The sequence below is a fragment of the Mobula hypostoma genome, chromosome X1 (assembly GCF_963921235.1).
Source record: "Mobula hypostoma chromosome X1, sMobHyp1.1, whole genome shotgun sequence".
NCBI classification, from domain to species: Eukaryota; Metazoa; Chordata; class Chondrichthyes; order Myliobatiformes; family Myliobatidae; genus Mobula; species Mobula hypostoma.
The window spans coordinates 6,806,325-6,827,904 of record NC_086128.1 but is presented as its reverse complement, the minus strand read 5'-3'; the positions used below and the strand labels follow the sequence as shown (position 1 = coordinate 6,827,904).

Here is a 21,580-nt window from a genome sequence, read left to right as displayed (position 1 = left end):
CCTTAAATGACTATCTTTAAAAAGCAATTCCTAGTTCTAGATTCTTCCACAAGAAACATCCTCACTACTTCCTGAGGGATCTTGAAAACAAGGTAGATGTCTTATTCTTCTAAACTCTAGGAAATATAAGTTAACCAATCAAACCCATCTTCATGAAACAACCCTCCCAATCTAGCTATTAATCCATAAACATTCTTTGAATTGCTTCCAATACATTATCAGTTTAATTAAGACCAATACTGTACAGTTCTGCAGAGTTAGTCCTGCCAATACCCTTTCTCACTGAAGTATAACCTTTGTAATTTTCTGCATCAAACAGCAAGATTGCTAGTTTTCCTAATTTTTTGATGCACCTGTATTCCAGCCTTTTTTAAAGTCATGACCAGATTTCAGTTGCTCAGAGATGTGCAATTTCTCACCACTTACATTATATGCTACTTTACTTTTCCAGCCAAGGTGAACTGATTCACATCTTCCCATATCATTTACAGAGTTATGCTCATTCCCTTCACCTATCTATATCCATTTGTCCATATATCCTTTACACAATTGACTTTTCTACCCACCTTTGCCTTCAGAAAATTAAAAAAAACTGCACTTTCTGTCCCTTCATTCAAGTCATTTATATAAACTGTAATAAGTTAAGGTCCTAGCACATAGATTACATTTCAAAGTTCAAAGTATCTATACCATATACAATTCTTGAAATTCATCATCTTTGTTTTGGCAGCCACAAAACAAAGAGACAACAGAATTCACGAAAACCCCAAACCCCACAAAGACAAACACCCAATGTTCAAGAAAATAAGATCAAATTGTGTAAAGGATTAGAAAAACAAAAACAATTCACAAGACATGAACCACAGAGTCCCCCAAGAGTGAGTCCACAGCCATGGAGCCAGTTCAGTGCTGCAGCCTGTCAGGAAGCCAGATGGCTGCATGCCACAGCCGCGGAGCTAGGTTTAGCGCAGAAGCAAGTGCCAATAGTTGCAGAGTCAGTTTAGCGCTGAGGCGAGTAAAGCCTCACAGAGTAGTGAGCTGAACAACAATTTGTTCTTCACCTTTGGCCTTGACACCTTATTTTTAATCTAGCTTGGCGCTCAAATCGGCCGAATATTGGTTTGTTATCAGCTGTCAAGCACAGGCACCACCACTTCAATCCTGCCCGAGTTCAGTCAAGCCCCAAGTCCGTTCCAGTGATGGCTGCTGCGGCCATATCTGCATTCTCAAGAATCCAGTTCTCCAAATCTTCAGGATACCAAAAATCGCCAGGTCGTACAGTTTAAAAGCACAACTGTCAACGGGAGACTACAAGCTGCAGATTGCAATGATTGCAGCCCCGAAAAAGTATATTTAATAGAATTGTTAATAGTTTTGCTAGCTGCCCGCAAAACGTCGCCGTGTCTCACCAGCGCCATCTTCTTTTGGGCTTCATAGTTGGCACAACACTTCCTATCTTTCCAACTACTTCTTGGTAACCAGCCAATCTGCACTATCTGCTTCTAATTTCTTTAAAAATCTTTAATATGGCACCTTAGCAAATAACTTCCAAAGTCTTAGTATATCCTTTAGCCACAAGTTACTTCTAAGAACTCCAATGAATTGATCAAACGCAAGCTCCCTTTCACAAAACCTCATTGACATTGTCCAATTACTTTGAAATTTATTTATTTATTTTTTAAAAATGTCCTGCCATTGTCTAAAAAAATAGCTTTAACATTTGCTTAATGGCCAATGTTAAGCTAACTATCCTGTAGATTCTTGCTCTCCAGTCCCCTACCTTTTTCAATTGAGAAATATTTGCTTTTTTCCCAAACTAATGATACCTTCCCCTGTATCTTAGGTATTTTGGGAAATTAAAATCCATACATCTGTTCCCACTAGCCACTTTTTTTGATCCCTAGGATAAAGGCAATCAAGATCCTGAGACTCGTGATCCCACAACTTTCGTATTTGCTCTGTACTACTTTCTCTTTTAATTTCACTTTTCCCCAGTACTTTCTTCCCTTTCAATTCTACATTTGCAGCTATTGATTGGATGTTGCTTATAAGAACACAAGCTCCTGTACCTAATAAAGTGGCCAGTGAGTGTATATTTGTGGTCTTCCACTGTCTTCTACCCCTTTCAAAGTTCAACCTGCTGTGTGTTCAGAGATGCTCTTCTGCAAACCACTGTTGTAATGCATGACTATTTGAGCTACTGTCACCTTCCTGTCAAATGTGAGAGGGTTGTACTATCAAGAGAGGCAAGACGAGAGGACACAAGAAAACAGGGACAATAGGTCATTTCGGCTGCCATTCCAATATGATCATAACTGATCTATGCTGGAACCAACTCCCTTTCTTTGCCAGTTTCCCACATAATTGTCAATTCCTTGATCTTTCAAACATTCATTCATCTCCATCTTAAATATATCTGATGATCTGGTCTTAACCAGACTTGGGGTGGGCTCTAGGAGATGCAGAGAATTCCAGTGATTCACTGCCCTCCAAGAGAACAAATTTCTATACACCTTCATTTTAAATGACTGGCCCCTTATTTTCTGGTTGTGCCCCTTTTTGACTCTTCCACTAATGAAAACATGTTAACACCTATTGAAACTCCAGCCTCTCATGAAGACAACCCTCATATTCCAGGAATTAACCTGGTGAATCTCCTTTGCACTGCCTTCAATGTCACTACTGTATTTCATTTATTTAGGTAAGTACCAAAACTGTGCATTATATTCCAAGTGTGCCCTCATCAACACCTTGCACAACTGTAACAAAATCTCTCATCCCTTCGTAATATATTGTTTGCTCCCATAACTACTTGTTGGACCTGCCTGCTGGCTTTATAGGCTTCATTCACTAGTTCCCGATGAACTTCACTCACTCTCCATTTTAGGTGATCTGCCTTTCAATTCCTCTTACTTCCCCACTTTTAAACTTCATCTTGCATATTTTCACTCCAAGCTATCATTATCCCATTACAGAAATACAATCCTCATTGTAACATGCCTTTTGACTTCTCTTTTTTTTAAATCACTGGCAAACCTGGAAATATTTCATTTCCTTTCCTCCATCAGGTGATCAATGTAAATAGTAACCAGTTGGGAGCCAAAACCAATCCCTGGGGAACTCCACCAGTTACGTCCCTCCAAATGGAAAATGACACACTTAATTCAGCTATGTTTTCTATGCCACAGCCAGTGTTCATTCTGTGCTAACACACTTCCTCCAATACCTTAGGCTCTCAACTTATGCACTAGACCCTCATCTGGCACCTTGTCATATGCCATTTGGAAATCTAAATAAATGGTCTATATATATACACAAATATACATCAACTAATCTTATCACATCTGCAAAAAAATTCAGTCTAATTTGTCAAACATAGCTTATCTTCCATAAAACTATGTTAATCAATATTGCTTTCATAGAGTTCATGAAGTTATATGGCATGAAAAGAGGCTCTTCAGCCCAACTGATTCTAAATGATTAGTTATATCTTCATTGATTACTGACTGACTCTCGTATCTGCCAATAATGGTTGTTAAACTAATTTGCCTATGGATCCCTACTTTGTACCTTTTTGAACAAGTCACATTGGCTGTTTCCCAATTTTCTGGTACCCAGGTCGAATGTAGCAAGTTTTGAAAAAATTCTACAGCGGGCCCACTATTTCTGCAGCCGCTTCATTTTAAAAACCCTTGGGTGCAGGCTATCATGTTGTGATGTTTTTACTTTTTGCCTTCTGAGTTTCTCTACTTTATCCTTGTGGCTGGTATTTTTACAAGTTGCATACTTTTGTTCAAATAAGCTCATCTGTTATATTGGGGATATTTAAAATGTTCTCAACAATAAAGACTGATGCAAAAGATTAATTTACATATCCGCTGCTTCCTTTTATTAATTTCCCAGCATCGTTCTCTGGAGGTCCCAGAGCTACGTTACAAATGGTTGAGATGGCTTTAGTTGGAGAGTTATGAACAAGAAGATATAGCTACAAAGTAAGGGGGTAGTTATTTAAAATGAGTTATGAAGAAACTTCAATCAGAGACTCTGAATCTGTACTTCTCAGCTTCCCACAGGTGATGGAGGCCAGATCATTTGATATACACTCAGTGGCCACCTTATTAGGTACATGTGTACACCTGCTAGTAATTCAAATACTTAAATCAGCCAATCACGTGGCAGCAACTCAATGCATAAAATCATGCAGGCGAGGTCAAACAGTTCAGCCCAAACATCAGAATGGGGAAGAAATTAGATCTAAGTGACTTTTGACTGTGGAAGCCGGTGCTAGACAAGGTGGTTTGATTATCATACTGTTGTTCATAGGACACTGATGCTACAAATCCTTCATTACAATAACCACTGATGCAAAGTATTAATTGACTGATAAAGCACTTTTCAATACACTTAGGGGATAGAAGACACTGTACAAGTGCAAATCTGAAGATATACTTGCATTTACATATCATCTTCCACAACCATTTATCCCCAAAGCACTTTGCAGCCAAGTGTTATTGAAACAAGAGCACTATTACAAAGCTCCACAAACATTAACAGTCCGAAAATTACTTCTCAGAGAGTGATAGTAATTCCTAGGTTATCAGGTTGATCTACCCAACTTACATCCAACCATCTTTGACTCACCACTACCCATTTGCTGAGAGGAGAGACAGACTGTTGGTTTAATGCAAACATATTATGCCACATGCCCAGTGTGTCCCAACACAACCTCCGTACTGGTAGGAAAACAGATGATTCACCTAAAACAAAAAATTCTCCCTGTTTTGCTATTTTTACTTATTTAAATAGGAAATATCCAAAGATAAAAGTCTAGGACAGTTGTAAATCTTAATGAATAATTGTCCTCAATTAATCCCTTATAGACCAGTACTTTCTATAAAAGGCTCATCGTACCTTTTCTATTAGCAGTTTTTTACTCATTGTCACACACTTATTTAACCGTTCTTTGTATCTTTCAAGCATTTTCTGTTGTTCATCTATTTGTCTTCTTAAGTCACAATTTGCCTGAAACACAAAGAAAATCAATGAGCCACTGCTACATTTACAAAGAAAACTGCAACAACACCAGCTGCTAACCTGGTATTAAAGTTAATGAGAAAATAATAGCAAAACCATCATGATTCACTGCATTAAAGGAACAACATCTTGTTACTGAAAAAGGCAGAAAGAAAAATTGTTGCTTTTCAATATCGCTGGCTGAGACTGTAGTGGCCCCTAACCCTTTGGTAGGCTTAACTTCTAAAAAGGACTTAGAAATGTAGACAAAATTTAAGTTAAATAAGGAGCACTTTTACTTTAAATCTAGTCCTAGTCAATTTTTATACATTGGCTAATACCCAAAACAAAATACAAAAGGGAAAAGAGATTGGCAATGGGGCAAAAAAAGCGCTAAAAATTGATTGGTTGATTGGTTTATTATTGTCATGTGTTGCAAGATACAGCAAAAAGATTGTCTGGTATAACATTCATACAGATCAAATCATTACACAGTGCAATGAAGTAGAACAAGTAAAACATAGTCATAGTCATACTTTATTGATCCTTGGGGAAATTGGTTTTTGTTACAGTTGCAGCATAAATAATAAATAGTAATAGAACCATAAATAGTTAAATAGTAATATGTAAATTATGCCAGGAAATAAGTCCAGGACCAGCCTATTGGCTCAGGGTGTCTGACCCTCCAAGGGAGGAGTTGTAAAGTTTGATGGCCACAGGCAGGAATGACTTCCTATGACGCTCTGTGCTGCATCTCGGTGGAATGAGTCTCTGGCTGAATGTACTCCTGTGCCCACCCAGTACATTATGTAGTGGATGGGAAACATTGACAATAACAATGCAGAATAAAGTGTAACTGCTATAGAGAAAGTACAGTACAGGCAAACAAAGTCGTAGCGAGGTTGATTGTACAGTCAAGAGTCCATCTTATTTTACAGGAGTTTATTCAAGAGTTTGATAGCAGCTGTCCTTGAGCCCGGTGGTAGACACTTTCAAACATTTATCTTCTGCCCAATGGGAAAAAGGAGAAGAAAGAATGCCCGGGATAGGGAGGGTCTTTGACTATGCTGGTTATTTTACTTAAATGGCGATAAGTATAGAGAGGGGAGGGTGGATTCTGTGATGTACTACGTTGTGTCCATAACTCTACAGTTTCTTGCGGTCTTGTGGAAGCAGTTGCCATAACCAAGCTGTTATGCATCTAGATATAATGTCTTCTATGGTGCAACATAAAAAATTGGCGAGGGTTGACAAAGATATGCTAAATTTCTTTGGCCTCCTGAGGAAGTGGAAGTATTGGTGAGCTTTCTTGCCCATGATATCAACGAGGCAAATAGACAAAAGATTATGTTGCATCCAGAGGGTTGTAAAGTGCTTGACCACCCAGCAAAAACCCACACAATCACTGGGAGAAAATCTAAATGAACCTGGGTCCCATGCCAATAGGACTGGGCCACCAAAGTGTCCTGCCAATCTAACAAAGATGCTACACCATAGTCTGGTTCTGCGCAACTGTGTCTACAGTACATTGAAAGTCCAAAAATTATTGCAGCTTTTTACACAATCCATGGCTTGTCCACAGGATTAGCCCCGTTCATCAGAAAAGCTGTCAATCACTGACACAGTGAGAGTCGACAAACATTAGATGCCACTTGTGGAAGACTTCCAGCCAAGATGCACACTTGCTGAGAAAGTAACAGTCTGTACTTCATAAATGTCTTTACATTTAGGAAGTAGCCATGTAGTCACACTAGGTCCTGCTTCATTTATTACAAAGTGATTGAACTAGCGAAGGTTAGTTGATTGAGAATGATAATTAATGATATAAATCATCATTCAAATTCAAGTATTAACATTTCTTGCTTTAAGGAAGATAAAATTCATTATATAACATTGGCAAATATTGAATGTTTATTAAAAATGAAAACATTTCCTCATTCTCCCAAAAGAGGAAACGAAGAACAAAAAGATTTTCCAAATGTGAACAGTGACCATTCTAATAAAGTACTTTCTAACAAACATCCATTAAATCCCTTCCTAACCGCAACTTTTTAAACAGACTTCAATACTATGCATCACTTACCGAGCAGTAACAAGCATACAGATATTCCTACACCGTAGTTTGTGACATAATGTACAAGGGATCTTAACCAGAAAAACATGGCCAAAGGATTCATGCCAAAAAAGATGAACACTTCAACAGACTAAATGAACCAGAGTTTACATTTTACTTAAAGCAGATAACCAACACTAGTGTTTTTACAGGAACAGTATATAATGTACACTGGTGGCACTGAGATTGTAACAGGATTACAACTGTAAAGATCATGTCTCCGTTGCTCAGACGGAACAGTTCATGGTCAGAGTGCAAGTTGCTCTGAACAGTTGCGCTGTTCATAATTCATGCATACATTCAATTCTCCAACTGTTATGGGCCTTGCATCTGCCCAAACGTCATATTGTTCCATTTTCATAAGTTAGTACATACACTGATGTGGTTGTCAGGATTATGCATCACTCAAGCCAGGCACTAGGAAGTGCATTTGTAATCCTGCATCCCTAGTGGAACTTTACATATATTCCTGGCTACTGCTTTTCATTGCACAACAAATCACCCTTTGATTTGAAGGCAGTTCTTATTCCATGTTTAAAAGGACTCCTTTCAAAAGTACAACATATCAAGTTTAGGCTGCACAACAAACTTGCTTTTGTTTCTGAACTGCTGTGACTGTTATGATACCACCATTTTCACGTTTGTACCCATTGCTGGCACGCAGGTTGATAGCTCTGTAAAGTTTAGATTGCCTGATAAATGTTGTCCATCAATTCCAGCTGCAGCAGACTTCACATCCTAGACCCAGAATGAAAGCCACAAAGCCAAATTAAGTCTTCAGTGATGTTACAACTAGATCATCTTTCAAAGCTTTTCCCTTAGTCCGTACAATGCTGCCTTCCTCGCACATTTGAAACAACCATTCCACCTTAATCAAGGTCTGACACATGTACTGAGAGGCCTTTGAAATAGACAAGTATATTTACAGATGCAACAGCAGAAACTAATACCACTATTCAAGTATTCTGTGGACAGGATTGCTTCCTTAATTATCTGTCCTTGAACTGTTAATTAGTGTTGTTCAACACAAATCATAGCACCCCAAAGTTTTGCCTATTGTCCATGGACCAGCCAGTCAAACAGTGTTGACAATTATTCTCCTCAGGCACCATGGCTAAACTCACGATACCCTTAAAGAGAGCCCGCACTAGCAAATACAGCTTTTCACTCAACCATCGGTACAGGAACTCTCGTTTGATTTTATTCCCCCACCCCCCAATTCAGACACACTGAATGACACATTAACTGAAATGGGAAAACAGCAACTCACCAAATGAAGACTGGATCAGACACCACAGACCCAGACTGTGGCACGGGCTCAAGGACCACAGTTCCTGCTTGGCCATACTTAATTTTCCAGGTGTAAAGGTTTGATAAAATCCACACTGGGGAAAAGTCTTAGAGGCATTATTTTCCAAGATACAGTCACCAGAACCCTTGAAAGAATAGCACAGCACTCTAAAGGCTGCTTGGCCCACTATGTTGTGCTGATAGCGCACACAGTTAAAAAATATTGAAATAAAATGCCCTTTCCATAGAGTCATAGTGATAGAAAAGTACAGCACAAAAACAAGCCCTTTAGCCCATCTAGTCAATTCCAAAGCCATTTAAACTGCCTACTCTGGGACCAGAGCCCTCAATACCCCTAACATCCATGTACCACTTGTGCTGGAAGCTTGTTCCACATTCTCATGACCCTCTGAGTGAAGGAGTTTCCCCTCATGATCCCTTAAACTTTTCACCTTTCACCCTTAATCCATGACCTCCAGTTATAGTCCCACTAAATCTCAGTGGAAAAAGCCTGTTTACATTTATCCCATCTAAAACTATCATGATTTTGTATACTTTATCAAATTTCCTCTCAATCTTTCCTTATAACTCAGGTCTTCCAGTCCATTTTTCAAATGACTCCAAAGGGCAGAACGTGAAGTACATCCACAATCTTTTAACAAGTCACCCGGCTGGCAGTGATTTTGGACTTGTGCTTGACCATACACACATGAAAGTTTGAGACACTGAGGCATAAATAGCTGGTAGTTCTCCCTGCAACCAAAAACTACCAGTAAGCCCAACTGACTCATTGTTTCCTTACCAATTTACTGAAAAGGAAGAGGCAGGAGGCCACTGCTTGCTGCTGGCTTCTAATTCAAACGAAAGCACGACAGTATGATCAAAGTAATTGCTGAAAAGTAATAAAAAAAAAAGGAAACAGATGCTGGAAATCTAGCTTAAAAAAGAATGCTGCTAATATTCAGTGTTCGGGGTGCATCTGTCGAGGTTGAAAAGAAAGAGGAGGATTTGGGAGGGGAGGGGGAGAAGAGAGAGAAAAGAGAAAAGGGAATTAAGGCCTCAGACAGAGAAGGAGATGCAGAAGGGGACAGAGAAACTGAATGACAATTCACGTTGGTACCAGGTTAGAAAGGTTGATAAGGCTTACTAATCACAAGTGATTTCGCTGGAGAGATGTAAACCAGAAATGAATGAGGACAAGGAAGATAGAAAAATAATACTGGAACTGTGAGATACATGTAATGAAGTTGCTGGAAATCTGCAACAAAATACAGGAGAAAATATTCTCTGGATTGTTGCCTCTGTCATGCACCAGTGAGGGCAAGAGTATGATGATTTGGCAGATGAACGTCTGGCTGAAGAATTGGTGCAAGGGACAGGGTTTCAGATTTCTGGATCATCAGGATCTCTTCTGGGGGAGGTATGACCTGTACAAAAAGGACAGATTACACCTGAACCCAAGGGAGACTGAAGCTGTTGGGGGAGGGTTTAAACTAATTTGGCACAGGGATCAGAACTGGAGTGATAGAGGTGAGTACGGACAGTTGGTGTACAAGCAGTTGCAGTGTGTAGTGAGACCGTGAGGAAGGACAGGCAGATGATAGGGCAAAATTGCAGTCAGTGGGGTGCGCTGAAGTGTAACAAGGGTAAAAATCAAAACGGGTAATGAATACAGGATTGAATGTATTATATTTAAATACACACAGTATATAGAATAATGTAGATGATCCTGTAGCACAGTTAGAGATTGGCAGGTATGACATTGTAGCCATCACTGAGTCATGGCTAAAAGAACATCATAGTTGGGGACAGGAAGGTAGGCAGAGGAGTTGGGGTGGCTCTGTTGGTAAATAATGAAGTCAAATCCTTAGAAAGAGGTGACATAGAATTGAAAGATGTACAACCTTTGTGGGTAGAGCTTTTAAAAAAAAACCGCAAGGCTAAAAAGATCCTGATGGCAGTTATTTACAGGCCCCTGATGTAAAATAGGAAATAAACAAGTGAAAAGTGCAATGTTACAATAGTCATAGGGGATTACAATATGCAAGTAGATTGGGAAAATCAGGGTGGTGCTGAATCCCATGAGAGGGAATTTGTAGCATGCCTAGAAGATGGCTTTTTAGAGCAGCTTGTGGTTACAACACTTGGGGAAAAGCAATTCTGGGTCGGGTGTTGAGTAATGAGCCAGATTTGATTAGGGAGATTAAGGTAAAGGAACCCTTAGGAGACAGGGATCATGATATGATAAAATTCACCCTACAGTGAGAGAGAGAAGTTAAAGTGAGATATATCAGTATTACAATGGAGTAAAAGGAATTACAGAGGCATGAGAAAAGAGCTAGTCAAAGTTGTTTGGAAGGGGACATTAGTAGAAATGACGGCAGAACAGCAATGGCTGGAATTTCTGGGAGCAATTCAGAAAGCGCAGGATAGATACATCCCAAAAGATGAAGTAGTATTCAAAAGGGAGGATGATGTAACCATGGCTGACAAAGGAAGTCAAAGATAGCACAAAAGCAAAAGAGGGGGCATATAATATAGCAAAATCAGTGGGAATTAAGATGATGGGGAAACTTTTGAAAACACCAACTAAAAAGTCATAAGGAGAGAAAAGAAAAAATGAAGGTAAATATCACACTTTGCTAACAGGAGTGGGGTAGCATGTCCAACGAGGGTCACTAGTTTAAAACAAAACAAATGGTAAGATGCAACAGCACATTAGTGCAACGGAATTTATTTAGTGCCAGGTGGTGAAAATGCAAAAGCAATCCAAAAGTTGTGAAGAGGAAAAAAAAGTAGTTACAAATAGGCAAATGAAAACAACATGCACGTAGAAAAATTTACAAATATACAGAGGCTTTCTCCACGATAAACTTTGTCTGTATCTTTCCATATAACTATTCACCAACCATCAAATAGAACATCCTCACCACCTTAGCAAAGCTGGTCCGAGGGTTTAAATCTGCCTCCGCCTGGCCTAGAAGGAACAGGAAATCCTACTTAGGTCAGTGGGGGGGGGGGGGGGGGGAATCATGTGACCAGACCATAATTATTTCAGATGATTGGAACATTATAAACAGGGATTCCACAAAAAACGCCTCAGTTAAACCCATAGATCAGTGTCCACTTGCTCAGATGAATACCTGAGTGTTGCTTGTGTAAGGTGTAGAGTGCCTGCTCCTGCTAACTCAGGCATTATTTTAGGACACCCCAAACTGTCCCCCAGGTCTTTTGAGGCCATTCTACTGTCTACAAACCGATGCAACAGTGCGAGTGAAAATAAATGAAACCGTTTGGAACGCCTATGTCTGGAATCCTTATTTTTAAATGAGTTATAAATCGGTAAAGCACGTGAACTCAACGGATTGTTTTGATTTGCCATGCAAGCCATTGTTTTACTGTTTGGTTGTGTAAATGGTGAACTCCTAAGAACTGCAGAATGTGAGGGCAAAGTGTGTGACGTACTCGGGGAAAATAGACCAGGGACAGAACGAGGAGAAGTGACGAACTAGACAAAGGGGCAAGGTTAGCAAGAGAATTAGCATTGCCAATCTGTTCTATTACAGTAAGATAGCCAATAATATCAAAGAGGATACCAAAAGATTTTTCTCCTGATATATTAAGAGTAAAAGAGAGGCGAGAGTTGATATTGGACCGCTGGAAAATGACGCTGGAGAGGTGGTAATGGGGGACAAGGAAATGGTGGATGAACTTAATAACTGTGTCAGCTGTTACTGTGGAAAACAGTGGCAGTTATCCAGAAATTCGAGAGTGTCATAGGGCAGAAGTGAGTGCAGCTGGTTTTACCAAAGAGAAGGTGCTTGGAAAGCCGAAAGCTCTGAAGGTAGATTAGTCACCTGTATCAGATGGACTACACCCCAGGGTTCTGAATGAGGTAGCTGAGGTGATTGTGGAGTAATGATCTTTCAAGAACATAGAATAGTACAGCACAGTACAGGCCCTTCGGCCCACAATGTTATGCCGACCCTCAAACCCTGCCTCCCATATAAGCCCCCACCTTAGATTCCTCCATATACCTGTCTAGTAGTCTCTTAAACTTCACTAGTGTATCTGCCTCCACCACTGACTCAGGCAGTGCATTCCACGCACCAACCACTCTTTGAGTAAAAAACCTTCCTCTAATATCCCCCTTGAACTTCCCACCCCTTACCTTAAAGCCATGTCCTCTTGTATTAAGCAGTGGTGCCCTAGGGAAGAGGCGCTGGCTATCCACTCTATCTATTCCTCTTATTATCTTTATTTTTCAAGAATCACTAGATTCTGGAATGGTTCTGGAGGACTGGACCATTCCAAATGTCACTCTACTCTTCAAGAAGGGAGGGAGGCAGAAGAAAGGAAATTATAGCCAGTTAGCCTGACTTGAATGGTTCGGAAGCTGTGAGAGTCCATAAATCAAGGATGAGGTTTCAACATACTTGGAGGCACATGATAAAATAGGCCAAAGTCATCATGTCTCCCTTAAGGAGAAACCTTGCCCGACAAATCTGTTGGAATTCTTTGAAGAAATAACAAGCAAGATAGACAAAGGAGAATCAGTGGACGTTGTGTACTTGGATTTTCAGATGGACTTTGACAAGGTGCCACATGAGGCTGCAACAAGATAAGAGGCCATGGTATTGCAGGAAGATACTAGCACGGTTAGAAGATTTGGTAACAATAAGAGGCAAAGAGTGGGAGTAAAAGGAGTCTGTTCTGATTGGCTACCAATGACAAGTGGTCTTCTGCAGCGGTCGGTGTTGGGACTGCTTCTTCTCGCGTGACATGTCAATGACTTGGACGACAAAATTGATAGCTTTGTAGCCATGTTGGCAGAGGATACAAAGGTAATTGGAGTGGTAGGTTGCGTTGAAGAAGCTGGGAGTCTGCAGAAGGACTTCGACAGATTAGGAAAATGGGCAAATAAGCGGCAGATGGAATATAGTGTTGAGAAGTGTATGGTCATGCGCATTGAAATAAGGAATAAAAGGCATAGACTATTTTCTAAATGGGAAGAAAAATACAAAAATCACAGTTCAAAGGGACTTTGAAGTATTTGTGCAGAATTCCCTAAAGGTTAACTTGCAATGTTAGCATTCATTTCCAGAGAACTAGAATATGAGGCTAAGGACAGCTCCAGTACCATACTTAAGTTTGCTGACGACACCACTGTCATTGGTCAAATCAAAGATGGTGACAAATCAGCATAAGGAGAGAGATTGAAAATCTGGCTGAGTGGTGTCTTAACAACAACCTCTCACTCAATGTCAGCAAGACCTGATTATTGACTTCAGGAGGAGGAAGCCAGAGGTCCATGAGCCAGTCCTCATTGGAGGAGCAAAGGTGGAGAGGGTCAGCAACTTTAAATTCCTTGGTATCATTATTTCAGAAGATCTGTCCTGGGTCCAGTACATAAATGCCATTATGAAGAAAGCACGATAGCACCTCAACTTTTTGGAAGTTTGCAAAGATTCTGCATGCAATTTAAAACTTTGACAGACCTCTAAAGATGTGTGGTGGAAAGTATACAGACAAGTTGCATCGTGGCCTGGGATGGAAACAATGTTCTTAAATGGAAAAGCCCACAAAAAGTAGTGAATATGGGTAAAGCCCTCCCCCACCATTGAGCACATCTACACGGACTGTTGGCACAGGAAAGCAGCATCCATTATCAAGGACTCCCACTACCCAAGGTACTGCTCTCTTCTCGCTGCTACCAGGAGGAAGGTGGCACATAAGTCCTAGGACCCAAAACACCAGTTTCAGGAACAGTTATTACCCCTCAACCATCAGGCTCTTGACCCAGAGGGAATAACTCACTAGCCCCATCACTGAACTGATCCCACTAAGCATGGGCACTTCATCATGTTCTCGCTATATTTTTTTCCTTTTGTATTTGCAGTTTGTTGTCCTTTGCACATTGATTGATTGTCCATCCTGTTGGGTGTGGTCTTTCATTAATTCTATCGTTTCTTTTATTAACTGTGAATGCCCGCAAAAGAAATCTCAGCATTGTATATGATGATGTATACGTATGTATTTTCATCATGAATTTACTTTGAAAGCAAGTATGTTAGGCTGAGTCTTTACAAGGCATTGGTCAGACTGCACTTGGAGTATTGTGAGCAGTTTTGGGCCCCTTATCTAAAAGATGTGCTGGCATCAGAGTAGGTCCAGAAGAGGTTCATGAGAATAATTCCAGAAATGAAAAGATTAACATATGAGGGACATTTGATGGCTCTGGGACTGAACTCGCTTGAGTTTAGAAAAATGAGGGAGGATCTCATTGAAACCTATTGAATAATGAAAAGCCTAGATAGAGTGGATGTGGAGAAGCTGTTTCCTATAGTGGGAAAGTCTAAAACCAGAGGGCACGGCCTCGGAATCGTGTGATGTCCATTTCGAACGGACATGAGAAGGCATTTCTTTAACTAGAAGATAGCGAATCGGTGGAATTCATTGCCACAGATGGCTGTGGAGACCAAGTCATTGAGTATATTTAAAACAGAGGTGACAGGCTCTTAATTAGGTTAAGGGAAGAAGGCAGGAGAATGGGGTCGAGAGGGATAATTTAAACGCCATGATGGAATGGCAGAGCAGACTCAATGGGTTGAATGGCCTAATTCTGCTCCAATAAAGGCCTGATGACCCAAACGTTATGTCAGAAGGTAGACAAAAGTCTTACCCTTCCGTAGTTGCACAGTAAAATTTCACAGTGGTGCAAATAGAAGAGAAAATCAGGGAACACCAAACAAAACAGCCCCTTTGAAAGGGAGGGCAAATCTGGTGGTGGCAAAATTTTGAAGTTGACAGAAATTAGAGGCTGATGCGCTTCATGCAGATGGAAAGGCAAGAACAAGGGAAAGGAAAGAGGATGAGTACAGAAGAGAACAGACAGTTAAAAACTGTCAGCTGGGGTGGAGGGGGTACCATTATTGAAGAAAAAGGAGGACACCTCAGAGCACTTATGGGGAAGATGTCATCATTAGATCAGATTCCCTAGAGGCAGAGAAAATGGGAAAACAGGGCCCTTTTATGAAGCAAAGTAAAGGGTGATGTGATCAACAATGGATGGAGGCTTTTAAGAGATAGTGATTAGCACAGTCTATCCTAGAGTTACAGGAGAGAAACAGCACAAAATTGGTAGCAAAGAACAGCTAGAAGCTGCACCAAATTATTAACCTAGATCCACAGCTATTTTGACATTGAAATATATTCCGATGCTTCACCAACAGATGAGCTTGAATGTTTCTTCCAAAAATTAACTACTTTCACTTTTTTTTTTACAAAAAAGTGAAATGTCTTCTACTTCATGAGAATGAATCCTGGATCCTTTCCAAAGACATTCAAGGCACAGCAATTATGCTTGTCCATATATTGCTTGCACATTTTCCATGAATGGGTAGGCTTATCTTAGTTCTTTCATTTCCTCTCAATTCCAAAGACATGCTGTTTGGTGAATAGGCTACTGATGGGCATATATGTCAGGGGGAGGGGGAGGGGGAGGGGGAGGGGGAGGGGGAATATAGCAAGGGTAAAGGGAAATGAGGGGAATGGGATTAATCACTTTCCTGCCAGCTGACATAAAACTGTGGGGCCAAATAGCTTCCTTCTGTTATGCTGTTAGAACAAAACGTCTATAGACCTGGTTAACTAACTTGTAAGAAATGTGATTATTGATTCAGGTTTCATTCAAATAGAATATGGAAAATATCATCCAATTATGAAACAGACAAATATTGCCCCTCCACCAACAAAATTCTTTTGACTGCTGCTAAGTTTCATAAAACATTCTACCAAAGTAATAATTTTAATAGCACTCAAACTGGTGAATAGCCCAAACTCTAGTGCCATCTGATGGAAATAATTAATATAACAACCCAAAAGCCAAATGCTGCAGATGCTTGAAACCTTAAATCAGAAAATACTGGTAACACTGGACAAAGATCTTGCTTTCTGACTACAGTTGGGTGAATTTTGGACTGCTGATCATGAAAATCAGCAATACGAAGGGAAACAGGGAGAAGACAAGCAATTGGGCTGTGTGGAAAATTGGATCAGCCAAAATTAAATGGCAGAGTAGACTAGATGGGCCAAACGGCCTAAGTCTGCTTAGGAAAAAAAAGAAAAAAGTCACCTGGAAATTTCCCTATCACGCAACTTTAAAAATAAATAAATAGCCTATACTTGTTGTTTCAATTCATAATTCAAGTCAATTAAAATGCTGCTCACAATGCAAGCTGTAAAGTTTTCTACCTTGTCAAGGCATGCCTGGGCAGGTTTAGGCAAGGCAGATGCTGCATGGCAGGACAGGTTTTAGAAAGGTTTTAAAATGCTAGAATTTTAGAATTTATTTAAATCTTACATCCGTCCCACAACACGAGGGAGTAAAAATCTGTGTATTATGACTCCGTTTCAATGTATGGACATGTGAATTTAAAAGTTTAATGGCTTGTAGAAAGAAGCTGTCCGGTAGCCTGTTGAACCTGGCTTTAATGCTGTGGTAGAGTCTGCCAGACTGAAGCAGCTGAAACAGTTCATGGTTGGGATGACTGGTGTCTCCAGTGATCTTCCAGATCTTCCTTCTGCGCCTGCTGCTATAAATGTCCGCAATGGAGGGGAGTTCACATCCACAGATGCACTGGGCTGTCCATACCACTCTCTGCAGTGCCCAGCGATGAAGGTTGGTGCAGTTCCCATACCAGGCAGTGATACAGCCAGATAGTATGCTCTCAATGGTGTCCCTGTAGAACAGGGGTCCCCAACCTTTTTTTGCACTGCGGACCAGCCGACCCGGGGGGGGGGGGGGGGGCGTAGGGTTGCCAACAGACAAGAGTAGCAGTCAAATACATTGTGTTTACCCCAAGAAAGACTACCATGACCATGAAGCCTTACGCGGACACCTATGTGCGCATGTGTGAACGTGCCCATTTTTTTCTACAGATCGTTTTTGGCAATTCTGTTCAGTAAAACTACACTGTACATACATTATTTCTACTTTATATAGGCTGTGTATTTATCATTTCATTCCTGCTTTTACTATATGTTAGTGTTATTTTAGGTTTTATGTAACAGTGCATGAATATAGTGATAAGTCAATTATAAGTCACTTATAAGTCAATAGCATCATTTTAAGTAACGTTTAAATATTAAACACACAGCACATATTTTCCCCGTATGAACATATAAAATCATTGCAACACACCAATATGGCTGAATCAGTGGGAGCCCTGGGTTTCTTTTCCTGCAACGAGACGGCACCATCAAGGGGTGATGGGAGACAGCGATACTCAAAGGGGGTTCCTTATGTCCAGTCTATTCTGCAATTTAGTTTTCATTGCATTCATTGCGGAAAACTCCGCTTCGCAGTGATATGTTGGAAATGGAAGCAACGTTTTCAGTGATTTCTTGGCTATCTCAGGATATTTAGCCTTGATTTTGATCTGGAATGCTGGCAGAGATGTTATGTCAAACATACTTTTCAGCCCGCCGTCATTTGCAAGCTCGAGGAGTTGATCTTCTTCCTGCGCTGACATGGATGACATGTGGGTAATGACCTCGCATGCATTCAAGTTCAATAGTGGGCGTGACAGGGAATGAGGAAAGGTGCAGCTGACTCATATCGTCAAAGCATATCGTTTCCTCGCGGCCTGGTAGCACGTGCTTTGCAGCCCTGTTGTTGGGGACTGCTGCTGTAGAATGTCTTGAGGATTTCAGGGCCTGTGCCAAACGTCTTCAGTCACTTGAGGTAGAAGAGACACTGTTGTGCCTTTTTTGCCACAAAGCCAGTGTGTACAGTCCAGGTGAGATCATTGATGACGTGTATACTGAGGAACTTGAAACTACTCATCCTCTCAACTGCAGACCCATTGATGTTGATCGGGGCGAGCCTGCCTCCGTTCCTCCTGTAATCCATGATCAGTTCTTTTGATTTTTGGACATTGAGGGAGAGGTTGTTAATCCTGACACCACTGTGTTAGTGTGTCGACCTCTCCTCTGTAGGCCGTTTCATTACCGCTAGAAATAAGGCTGATCAAAGTCATGTCATCTGTGAATTTGATCATCAGATTGGTGCTGTGTGTGGCAGTACAGACGTGGGTGTAAAGGGAGTAGAGAAGGGGACACAACCCTGGGGGCACCTGTGCTGAGGGACAGAGATGAAGGAGCCCATCCTTACCACCTGTCAGTGATCTGATAGGAAGTCTTACTGCACAAGGTGGGGTGCAGGCTGAGGTCTCTGAGCTTCCTGTCAAGTCTGGAGGGAATTATGGTGTTGAATGATGAACTGTAGTCCAGGAACAGCATTCTAACGTATGTATCCCTCTTCTCCAGGTGAGTGAGGATGGTGTGTAGTGCTGTTGCTATGGAGGCATTGGTAGACCGGTTCCATCGGTAGGCGAATTGTAGGGGGTCTAGTGTGGGTGGTAGCATGCTCCAGATGTAGTCTTTAACCAGCCTCTCACACACCGTTTTATACATTGCATTTACACGTATATCAGTTTACAATCACATTGATGCACATGCTCCATACGCATAGCATCCTGTATGCACTCATTATAATAAAGCAATTGTATTTTCAGCAGTATTTGTGATAGCAAAATGTCTCGCTAATGTTGCAAGAGCTGTGATAATTTGTGACATTTGTGGTGAGAACGGGCTTGGATCTCAAAGAGAAACCATAACTCCTCTTATAAAGAAAGCCTATGAGCTCTACTTTGGGTGTAAAATTGGCGACAAGACAAAGCCTGGGCTCCTCACATTTGTTGTGCAACATGTGCTGTCGATCTTAGAGCTTGGCTCAAGAGTCCTCTGAAGTCAATGCCGTTCGCTGCCCCAGTGATATGGCAAGAGAAGGATCATGTGACAGACTGCTACTTCCATCTGACCAGTATGTCTGGTTTATCTGCTAAAAACAAGAAATTCATTGAATACCCCAATCTTCCTTCAGCCATGAAACCTGTGCCGCATGACGATAGTCTTCCAGTACTGAAGCCACCAGGGACATGGAGTCTACAGGAGGCAGACGAAGATGCCACGATGCACGAGCCAGGAATGGAAAATGACACTGATACATATTTTGAGCCCTTTATGTCAAGTGAGCCTCACCTGATAACTCAATCAGAGTTAAACAACCTGGTCAGAGACTTGAGTTTGTCAAAGGCAAAAGCAGAATTACTCGTTTCAAGGCTGCTGTCACCGTACTAAAGAATCTCAACATCAAAAGGATTGACCACTCCACAAGCAGTCGGTTCCAGCATAGCAAAGTGTGGCACATAAGCCACTTGTTGACCCAGCAAAGATATTTTTGCCTCTTCTTTACATAAACCTAGGGCTCATGAAAAATTTTGAGAAAGCGATGAACAAGGTGAACGATTTCTACTTTTGAGACAGATGTTTTCCAGAATAACCGATGCCAAGATTAAGGAAGGCATTTTTTGTTAGTCCACAAATCAAACAGGCAATTTGAAGAACTGCTAGTGGGACCGGAGAGAGAGAAATAAAAAGAGGGGAAAAATATCAAATCACATGGAAGGCATTCAAGGGCATTGTTGAAATTTTTCTTGGCACTACAGAGTACTAAACTACATGTTGACAATGTGCTTCATACAAAACCATGAAGTACAACATTTCACTATGGATTCATTTTCTGCATTTCCATTTAGACTTCCTCCCTGCAAATCTTGGCGCTGTTAGTGCCGAGCATGGTGAAAGGTTTCACCAGAACATTGCATTCATGGAGGAACTGTATCAGGGCAACTGGAATCATCATTGCTGGCTGATTATTGTTGGACACAAGTGAGAAGCCTCAGATACAGAGTACAAAAGAAAATCATCAAAACATTTATAGCTTAGTTGAACTGTTGCAAAGCATTAACACTGTTATGCAATTATACACATCATTTTCTATAAAAGTTAAATTTCTTGAGAATTTGCCTGGTGGCCGCTGATGGAGTAACAGCTCTCTGCTGGTGCTCCTAACTTTTGTCTCCAACCTTTTGAAATGCTACTGTTAGACCGGTTATTATATTACTATGACTAGCAAAGCAGCTTTGGAAGCTATTCAAAAGCTTACTGAGAAGTTTCAACAGTTCAGAAAAGAAGCGTTGGCTGATTCGCAACAAGTCAGCGCTGAAATTAAACAAATAGATATGAAATTAGACGATATTCAAGCAATTCTAACCGAGCATGATAAGAAGATAAAGGAAGATGAAGAGGTTATTGCTATACTGGATGAGAGAATGGATGATTTGCAAAAGCTGTATGAAAAAATCCAAGTCCAACAAAATACTGAGACAGAAGATTATTGATTTGGAAAACAGGAGTAGGAGAAACAACTTACCAATCTTGGGACTTAAAGAGCAAACGGAAGGAGATAATCCTAAAGAATTCTTTGCAAGCCTTTTGATGGAATTAATCCCTAACATTATAAAGTTTCTGCCTTTCATTGATCGTGCTCACAGATCGCCTATCTACAGATCGACTTCAAAATCAAAACCAAGATCAGTCATTATATGTTTCCATGAATTTCAAATAAAGAACTGTCTGATTTGCAATGCCCGTGGAAAAGGTATGATTGACTACCAAGGTCAGAAGATTCGTATTGTTGAAGATTTTTCATCGGAAGTTATGGCAGAACGTGTTAAGTTTAAAAAAGTTATGATGGAGTTATACAGACAAAATTTTAAGCCTTCTCTTCGTTTCCCGGCTCGACTGAGAATCATAATGGAAGATGGATCATTTAAATGGTTTTGTATGAAGGAGTAGGCGCAAGAATTTTTAGACTCAAAAAATGACTATATAATAGATTAAAAATCTTGCAAAAATAGAAATACTATATATTAAAAAATGACTAATATTTTTCAGTATGAATAATTGCTCTTTGTTTGATAAACCTAAGCTTGTTTTTTTTACTGTATATTATTTAGTCTTGGTTGGAACAGTAAATAACCTTGAATTCTTTGGAGCGGTTCCAACAAGCTTTCTAAGGGGACGTTTTCAGTGGGGGTAGATAGTGGTTGTTCTTTGACCAATTTTCTCTTTGGGAGGAGGGATGGGGATGGGGAGTTCTTTTTTCTTGAAGCTGATTTGGGAACCTAGTCAATTCTGTTGCTTAGTTAATATATCTCAAGGTATATTATTTGGGTTTAATATACATTTCTCTGATTG

At 40.5% G+C, this 21,580-nt stretch overlaps 1 protein-coding gene across 15 annotated transcripts in view; it reads right to left on the bottom strand.

Moving 5' to 3' along the window:
- tlk2 (tousled-like kinase 2) overlaps nucleotides 1-21,580 on the bottom strand; it is a 180,041-nt gene that overhangs the window by 57,624 nt on the left and 100,837 nt on the right. For 14 of the 15 annotated variants that reach the window (XM_063037716.1, XM_063037730.1, XM_063037715.1 and 11 more), the window contains one exon: nucleotides 4,912-5,022. The exons of the other annotated variant lie outside the window; for it this stretch is intronic. In XM_063037716.1, coding sequence (XP_062893786.1) covers nucleotides 4,912-5,022 — 111 coding nt within the window. The remainder of the gene's footprint in view (nucleotides 1-4,911; nucleotides 5,023-21,580) is intronic. 15 annotated transcript variants of the gene reach the window in all.